Below are 8,538 nucleotides of genomic sequence, written 5' to 3' on the forward strand. Positions count from 1 at the left end.
TCCTGGCCGGACTTTGCGCCGGGGGCTCCCTCCCTCTGAGCTCGCGCCCCGCCGCCGCCAAGCAGCTACCAGATGCCAAGCAAACTGGCACCCCCTGCCGTCTCCGCCCCCCAAAGGCAGTCTTTGGTCGCCACTGGCCCTCAACAGCAGTGGACAGTACACCATAGCTGCTCTGGGCTGGGTCTCCCCCTGAGTTGCCTGTTCCCCCAGCCTCCCTGGACATCCCTTGAAGTCCTTCCCCTTCTAAGTCCCAACCCAGAGAGAGGCTTAAGGAGCTTGGAAAACTGGAGTGGGAAGTTCTGCAGCCAGCCTTAGGCCTTCCTTCCCTCCAGGCAGGTCCCTTGCTGGGGGAGGGAGCAGGGTTCAACTATGGTTCCCCTTCTGCTCAACCCCATAGGGAGGAACAACCCTCATTTCCCCATAGGTGGTTACCACTTCCTGCTGCCGGAAGACACTCTCCTGCCTCCTTTCCCCAGCAGCTTGCACCTGCCCTGACCAAGGCCTGGCGGGTAACCCCCTCAGAGCTAGGTTTTAGCCAGCCTAGAGACAAGTCCTGGGGCCTCCGTCATCCAGGGATGATGGGGTTTCCCTCCATTCCTCTGTAACAACTCTGTGCCATAGGGCAGCAGCTTTTCTCCAGTAAATTGGGAAGGCAGGTGGCAGGTGGTGAAAAGCCAGACTAGACTACCGTCTCTCTTTAGTGGGAGATAAATCCCTGGGGTATAGGCCATGGGAGAGAGGCAAAGCAGTTAGGCAGTGATTGTCTCCAGACAGGAAGGCCTGCAGGCATTAGAGCAAGGGGTCCAGACATGTGTTCATGGATGTCAAAATGCAGGTATGGGTCTGGTACAGTGATACATCTGCAATCTCAGCTATTGAGGAAGCTGAGGCAAAAAGGACTGCAAGTTCAAGCCCAGTCTAGACAAGCAAGACCCTGCCTCACATTTTCTAAAAAAGATGACTGGGGGTATAGCTCAGTGGTAGAGTGCTTCTCTTGCACAAGGCCCTGGGTTCACTCCCAGTACTAGGGGAAAAAATGTACTTGTGGATACATATAACCTTGACCTGCAGATCTGAGGGAAGGAGAGGCCATTCAGGTACTGTCTTTCAGCTTTAAGCAATAAATTCTCTTGCCCAGAGGGGAAAAAATACATCCCCTCAGCTGTGTCCCCCCAACACACACACCCCTAGTACCAAAGCCTTTCTCTAAGATGCTGCCATGTGCCCACAGGACCTTGAAGAAAGACATGGGAGCTAGCCAGACTCTGGTAGGTCCAGGACCTGAACTTCTAGTAGCTGGTTTCTTTTGTTGTTGTTGTTTGTTTGTTTGTTTTTAGTTGTTGACAGGACCTTTATTTATTTATTTATGTTTATGTGGTGCTGAGGATCTAACCCAGTGCCTCACACATGCTAGGCAAGTGCTCTACCACTAAGCTACAACTCCAGCCCCAGCTGGTCTCTTTAAGTGCAAATGTTGGAGTCTTCCAGCAAAGCTGGTGAGCTTGAATCCCTTCTCACCACACACACACACACACATGCACATGCACACCTGAACCTGCTCCTGTGTTAGGAGAGACCCACACACCCCACCATTGCCTCATGCTGAAGGAACCAGGCACCCATTCCCCTCATTAGCTACCCAACACATCCTGCCTGGTTTCTATGCCTCTGGGCCCTGATTGGTCCCTAAAGGTCCCTCATCCATTCAGCAGAGCCAGGCACAGAACTCAACCACTTGGCTGCTAAAGTGGCCTCAGCCCTTGCTTTCAAATGCTCTCCTTAGTCCTTTTCGGACTCCAGAAATACCACATTGGTGCCCCTTTCAGTCCCTGCTTCCTCTCCCCTTCTTTGTCTCTCTTTCATTGGAGATTGAACCCAGGGACGCTTTACCACCGAGGTACAACCCCAGCCCTTTTTATTATTATTTCTTTTAATTTTGAGACAGGATCTTGCTAAGTTGCTGAGGCTGGTCTCCAACTTTTTAAAAATTCTTTTTAGTTATACATGACAGTAGAATCCATTTTGATATAATTATACAAACAGCATATATCTTATTCTAGTTAGGACCCCATTCTTATGGATGTACATGATGGATGGTGGGATTGACTATGATATATTTACATATTTACACAAGAAAATTATTTCAGACTGGCCCCGACCTTGCAATCCTCCTGTTTCAACCTCCTGAGTTCTTGGGATTACAGAGGGGCATTACCACTCCTGGCTTCAGCCCCTGCTTTGAATCCTTGAGTTGAAAGCAAAAACCAACCAGGCAACCCCTTGAGTCCTGGCTTTTAAGACACTTGTTTGGCATTTAAAGCCCTGAATGAAACTGCACCCTACTGATGGCTCTATCTTTAACTGTACTGTTCCTCTACAAAGAATCCAAAAGCCAAATTATATCACATAAGGTGAGGGCCAGGACTGCAGGACCTTTCTAAGCCCGTTGCATATACATTTGGTACTGAGGGGTGATCGCAGAGCTGATGTAGTTAGGTAAGATGTGAAGGTGGACCAGAGGGAGATTAAACCAATGGTGAAATTGTCACCATATATCCACATGGAAATAAGAGCATGAATTAGGCAATGAGCCCCCGCTTCCCATTCCTCTGTGTCTGTTTTCCAAAAGTTTAATAATGGGGATTCAGAGGTCAAGGTTGTGCATCTTGAATGTGTATGGGTTCATCTCCTGGAGAAGCTTCCCTGGAGTCCACCCCCAGCCACACAGTGAGGAGGCGGGGGACCTGCTTTCCCACCCTGTCTTCCAGCCTCTACTCATCGGCTTAGAAGCGGCCGCTCCCAGGAGGCAGATACTGCAGAGGCAGGAGAAGTACCGGGCCTCTAGGGCCAAGCGGGTCTGTGGTTTCCGTCCTCTCTTTTTCTCCCCCGCTCTGCAAGTCCCACCTCCGCCCAGGAAACCTAACCGCCTGGAGGCGGAGGGGGCGGCCGCGCGCCTCTGGGCCGCTAGAGACGCAGAGCACCAAGGTCTAAGGCATAGTGAAAGGAGAGTTCCGCACGGCGCCGTAGGAGCTACTAGCAGCTCCCTCTCTCTAGCGCTGGGGCGCGGCCGAGACAACGCGCATGCTCGCCCTCTAGTTCGTAATTGGGCCGGCGCCGCCCGACCAATCAGAGCCTGGGAACTTAGCCCACCGCCTGCTTGCGAAGAGACTGACTCAGGCACGGTGGGCGGGACCAGGCGCCACTTCGACCCATACAAAGAGAAGCCTTGAAACTTCAGCCAATTAAAGCAGCCTCACCCGAGCCAGCGAGCTAGGGAGAGGCGGCCGCGCGCAGGCGCCCTTCCTGCCTAGGCCCTGCCCAGCTGCGCTCTAGTCACGGTTTCTGCAGTTGGTCACGCGCCAGGCGCTAGCCAAAGAGGAAGTTCTGGTTTGGGTGGTGAATTATTCAACCTGACGGGGAAGCAGCGTGCCACCCGCAATAGCGGGACCATTAAGCATAGTGACAGCTCAGGAGTGCGGAGCTCCGCTGGGATGCTGGTGGCCCAGGCAGAGCCGGCTCAGGGACTAGGAGCATCAAACGCTGGCGATGCAGCCAGGAGGGGCAGGGAGGAAAGATGCGGGAGCTAAAATTAAGGTTAGAGTGAGGCCATGAATTGGCTCATGACTTGTAACAAATATGCCATCTACTAGAAAATGTTAATAGGGAAACAGGGGGAAAGGGGATAGGTACTATCTGATCAGTTTTTCTGTAAAAAACTACAGTGGCACACGTCTGTGATCCCAGCAGCTCCAGCTCAGGAGGCTGGGCAGGAAGATCCAGAGTTCAAAGCCAGCCTTAGGAACTTGACGCTCTCTCTAATAAAATTTTTTTTTTGGGGGGGGGGGTACTGGGGATTGAACCCAGGGCCTTGTGTATGTGAGGCAAGCACTCTACCAACTGAACTATATCCCCAGCCCCTCTAATAAAATATATTTTTTAAATTTGCTGAGGATGTTAAGCACCCCTAAATTCAATCTCCAATACCCCCCCCCAAAAAAAAAACTATACTGAGGTCTCTTGTTTTCAAATGTAAGCTCATGTTAGGGAGTAGATTCAAGAGGTATCATGGTGGTTGAATACACAGGGCTTGCTATACTTTCACATGGCAGGGGAAGAAGTAATTGAAATAGTTGACAAGGCTTGAAACAACTGGATGGCAGGTTGGGACATGACTCAGATAGGATAGGTGTAGATAAGCCCAATGATCAGTTGGACACAGGCAACTGGCATCTACCAGGTATGAATTGGAGCTGAGCTGCAGTAGCTGGAAGGAAATGTGACTTGAGAAAGGGGTGGCAGAAGTAGTACTGCATACTAAGAATGAGGGGGAGATGCCTTTGAAGCTTAAGGTTGGCTAGCCTAGGCTTGTCCCTCCAAACATTGAATGTGGGAAAACAAGAAAGGCCCTGACAGATCATCTACCTCAGCCCTGGAATGTTAATGAGGACACAGAGGCCTAGCAAGGCAGCAGCAGAGCAGGGCTCCAAAGGCAGAGTGTCTGCTTCCTCACTGGGGATCCTCCTCCCCTGACCCAAAGCTGCTGAAAGCCATGGATCTTGGGAGTCCCATCTCCACACCCCTGAAGAAACCCTTCCCTTTTACTTGGGCTTGGCAGGTTGCTCTAGGTCCAAAGGTTGTAAAGTTTTTATCCCCTGGGCAGAAGCTGGAGAGGCACCCCCCACCAAACTCTGCAAAACACACCACACACACACACACTTCCCAAGGCTTCAGCAGCATATACACAAACTGAAACAATTGAGTATTAGCATTGGCCCGTGCAAGGATGACACGCAAACTCGTGAAGTATGCCACACTCAAGAAATAAATCCCCAAGGACCACGGGCTGAGGTTTATTGTGAAAACCTATGGGTGGGGGATGGGCTAGGGCAGGCTCTAGGAGGCCGAGTCAGAGGCCTCTGAGCTGTCCTTGACATCCGTGCTCTCTGTGGTCTCGCTGACCTCGCTGAGGTCTTTGCTGTCCCCGCCACTATCCTCAGCAGCCAGGCCTTTCTCCTCACGACAGACCTCTCCTGAGCTTGGAAGAGAATTGCCTTTGCTCTCCACCTTGTTCTCAATGGCACCCAGGACCACGTGCCTGCCCTTTTCTTTCAGCTCCAGATGTCGCCTCAGCTGCCACCAGGAGCCCACGGAGAAGCATGTAGAAAGAGAAAAGACATAAGACTGTAGTCAACAGGGCAAGGGAAGCCAGGTTCAGTCACTATGGGAGGGGCATAATGAGAGGCCAGAGCAGGGCCAGAGCAGGAAGCCCAACCGGTGGGGAAGACCTTGCTTGAGTTCTGACTCTGCCCTTCTCTAGGCCTGTTTTCTCACCCATAAAATGAGAGTGACTGTGCCTCCCTCAAACCAGCCACTGGGAAACCCCCAAGATAACAGTGCCCTTTGAAGAGCCCTGTCCTCTAAGGAGGCATGGCCAGGACCCCAACTTTCTCCACAGCCCAGTTTGGTTTTACCTCTGAGCAGGCAAGTCACAGGTATTCCCTGGTCATCCCATTCCCCCTCTGGAAAGTCTCCCTCTGCACTTCATATCCCTCCTACAGGCTTGTTTCCCAGAAAACAGAATCTTGGACGGATGGCCTCTTCTAGAGCCAGCCAAGGCCAAGGTCCCCACTTGACCACTTAGGAAATGAAGGTAAAAGAGGGGCTCCAACCCCCAGCACTACAGCTGCAAGGACTGGCAACAAAAGTTGGTCTGGCTTCCAGCCTCCTCTGTCTCAGGCGTCCTGATAAGCCACCTTCCCCCAGCAGGACCCACCCCCCTTCACCTCCAGGACTGCTGCGGTGGCCAAGGTGGACTCTTACCTCATCAGCCATCTGGGTGAGGTCCCGCTTCATCGCATATGCATCTTCCCCATCTGCATAGTATTTGGGCTCCACTTCGCTGATCCTGGAGATAGTAAGAAAACCCAAACCTGGGGGCAAATTATCTTGGTCTCCTGGTATCATAGGCTAATGGATAGGTGTCTTTTCCCCCTGAAGAATCCTTTTGGAGGCAGAAATCCCAGCAGAAAGGAACTCTTGCCCAAGAGCAGGCAGCACCCACTGCATTGACATCATTCACTACAGTCCTGCCACTGCTGAGCCCAGTCCAGCTACCAAGGTCTGTCTGTGGTTCCTCGTGAGGTTAAACCTGGGTTAGCCCTGTCCTTCCCTACCTGCTCTGCTCCCTGTCACTTACCAAGCACATAGCCAATTCCTCTGCCTAGCAAGAACAATGGGAACTGGGGGCGAGGGGTGCTGTGGCCTCTGTGAGTACTCTTCCCACACATTGTGGCCCCTGCCCAAGCAGCTTAGGGGGAGTGCCTACATTGGGAGGTGTGTATGCACACTCTGGTGGCCCTGCCACTGGAAAGAAAGCTGCACTCATTGGCCTGACCCCAGTCTGACTTTCAAGTACTTTCTGCCACTGTCTACTGAACACGTCCAGGTTCTCTTGCCCATGTTGGGCACATGAAGATTCCCACATCCTGAGCCAACTTGCCCTCATCCACCAGGATGCTCACAGTTCTAGGTCTCTTGGTGCTCTAGCTGGTGGCCCTTCCTTCATGTGCCCAACATGGGCAAGAGAACCTGGACGTGTTCAGTAGACAGTGGCAGANTCAGCTTCTGAGCCGAGGCCAAGGCGCCTGTGGGAACGTTTCACAGGCCTGGTGAGAAGAGGGTGGGTGGGGGAGGGATCTTAGTAAGATCTTAATGTAAGGGCTACCCCAACTACCCCCTGCTTCCTTGGTGGGCCCCACTCACCAGTGAGGTGATATGTCCATGAGGCACATCATCTGGGTCCTCTTCCCTAGAGGAGAAAGGAAAGAGCTAGAAAGGAGCCTGGTGCAGGCACAGCCACCCCCAAGCACCTGTGCACAGTGGGTGTTCAAACTACTTAAGGCTGGTCTTCTAGCACTCCAAGATCCAGGCTGGGGAAGAGCAGCCAGTAGTGCTCCCTGTACCCCACATTGACCAGATATGTGCTGTGTCAACACAATATTGTACCATGATAAAAATATATAAATAAAGGGCTGACAAGCCACAAAAAAGACAGGAAGGAACTTTAACTGCATATCATTAAGTGATAAAAACTCAGTCTGAAGAGTCTACAGACTGTATGATTTCAACTACATGACATTCTGGAAATGGCAAAACTGTGGAGCTGGTAAAAAGATCAGTGGCTGTCAGGGGTTAGGTGGGGGGGGGCGCGGGGGGGCGTTGCAGAGCACAGTAAAACAAGTCCTAGCCATATGTATAAGGCTGGGAGCTCACTGCACAGAAAGAACGGCAAGAATGTAAACTTTGGGCACTTAGTTAACAAAGTATCATTGTTGGTTCCTTACTTACAACAAATGTACCTAATGTAACATGTTAATAATAGAGGAAATGGAGAGTAAGGGATCTTATGGGAAATCTGTACTGATCTGCTTAATTCTTCTCTAAATTTACTGTCCTAAAGAGCAGCCTATTTTCTTTTTTAAAACCTACACACATGAGCATCCATGAGACATAGGGACTGTTGGCCTTCCCCTCCAAAGTTTGTCTCCCACAGTCCCAGCACTAGACTTCTCTTCCTCCTTGGTGACTCACATTTTGGCCAGGACATACCCCACAATCTTCCCATTCTCATCCTCAGCAATGTAAGAGAGCTGGTGACAGAGAGGAAAAGGAAGTCAGTACACAACTTCATGTAGGAGCCCAAAGAACCCACAGCCCACCTCCTGCTATGTGCCTGACAGCTGGAAGTTGCTCAAGTGGTGAGTTCTGTGACAGCTTTTGACCTTTGGGGCAAGTCGGACAGTTTTCACCATACCACAGAGTGTCCTGTCTTTGACCCACAAGAGAAGAGACAGAAGGTAGGAATCCTGTCCCCACCCTGCCCCTATTCTACTTCTACGCTCCCTTCAGGCACCTCCTTTTCGCCTGCCCCTGCCCCCTCCAGCTGAGAACACCCCTACCTCAGGCGACCACAAAGCCCTCGGGGCTCTTATGGCCTTGCCCACTGGGGCTGCAATTTCCTCGGCCTAGGGTGTCCTACTCCCAAATTCAAACTCTTCCCACCTGGGGCCAGGAGAGGCCATGGTAGAAGTAGTATTTCATCTGGTAGTTCTCAGGCAGGCAGAGGAGGTTGCAGTGCTGCATGTTCATCAGGTCCTCAGGCTGCAGGGGAGGACAGCGGGACGCGATCAGTTTAGGGCTGGGGTGACTAAGTAGGCCTCCGTCAGGTGAGAATCCAGCTCCCTGTCGGTGTTCTCGGCCTCCCCTCCACCGGGGCTGGGCAAGGCTGTGAATATCTGACTGCACAGGGCCTGGTCCACAGCCGCTGGTGCAAAACGCGTCAGTTTCAGGAAAGAGTGAGAGCCTGGAGGTTCCAGGAGTCCACCCTACCGGGTCCTGACATCACGCAAACAGGGGACTCACAGCCCTAAGCCCTGCGTCCCTGACCACCACTGCAGGCTGGTCCAGCTTCACGGTTCCTGCGGCTGCCGGCGCGCAGGGCCACAGGGCCAGGTCCCTCGGGAGCATGCGCACGCGGCC

At 52.2% G+C, this 8,538-nt stretch overlaps 2 protein-coding genes across 2 annotated transcripts in view; both read right to left on the reverse strand.

The window, feature by feature from the left end:
- Arhgap4 (Rho GTPase activating protein 4) overlaps positions 1-8,538 on the reverse strand; it is a 27,516-nt gene that overhangs the window by 16,432 nt on the left and 2,546 nt on the right. Inside the window, exon 2 of the mRNA XM_015506951.1 lies at positions 2,434-2,437. The gene's annotated coding sequence lies outside the window, so the exon portion shown is untranslated. The remainder of the gene's footprint in view (positions 1-2,433; positions 2,438-8,538) is intronic.
- Positions 4,835-8,526, reverse strand: Naa10 (N-alpha-acetyltransferase 10, NatA catalytic subunit). The gene is made up of 7 exons (XM_015506938.2): positions 8,446-8,526; positions 8,062-8,394; positions 7,591-7,649; positions 6,762-6,808; positions 6,608-6,663; positions 5,821-5,967; positions 4,835-5,130 (listed from the first exon to the last, which is right to left on the reverse strand). The coding sequence occupies exons 1-7, from the start codon at positions 8,524-8,526 to the stop codon at positions 4,894-4,896; spliced, it is 960 nt and encodes a 319-aa protein (XP_015362424.1). The 3' UTR covers positions 4,835-4,893.

Source organism: Marmota marmota, unplaced genomic scaffold (genome assembly GCF_001458135.2).
Source record: "Marmota marmota marmota unplaced genomic scaffold, marMar, whole genome shotgun sequence".
In the NCBI taxonomy this organism is placed as follows: Eukaryota; Metazoa; Chordata; class Mammalia; order Rodentia; family Sciuridae; genus Marmota; species Marmota marmota.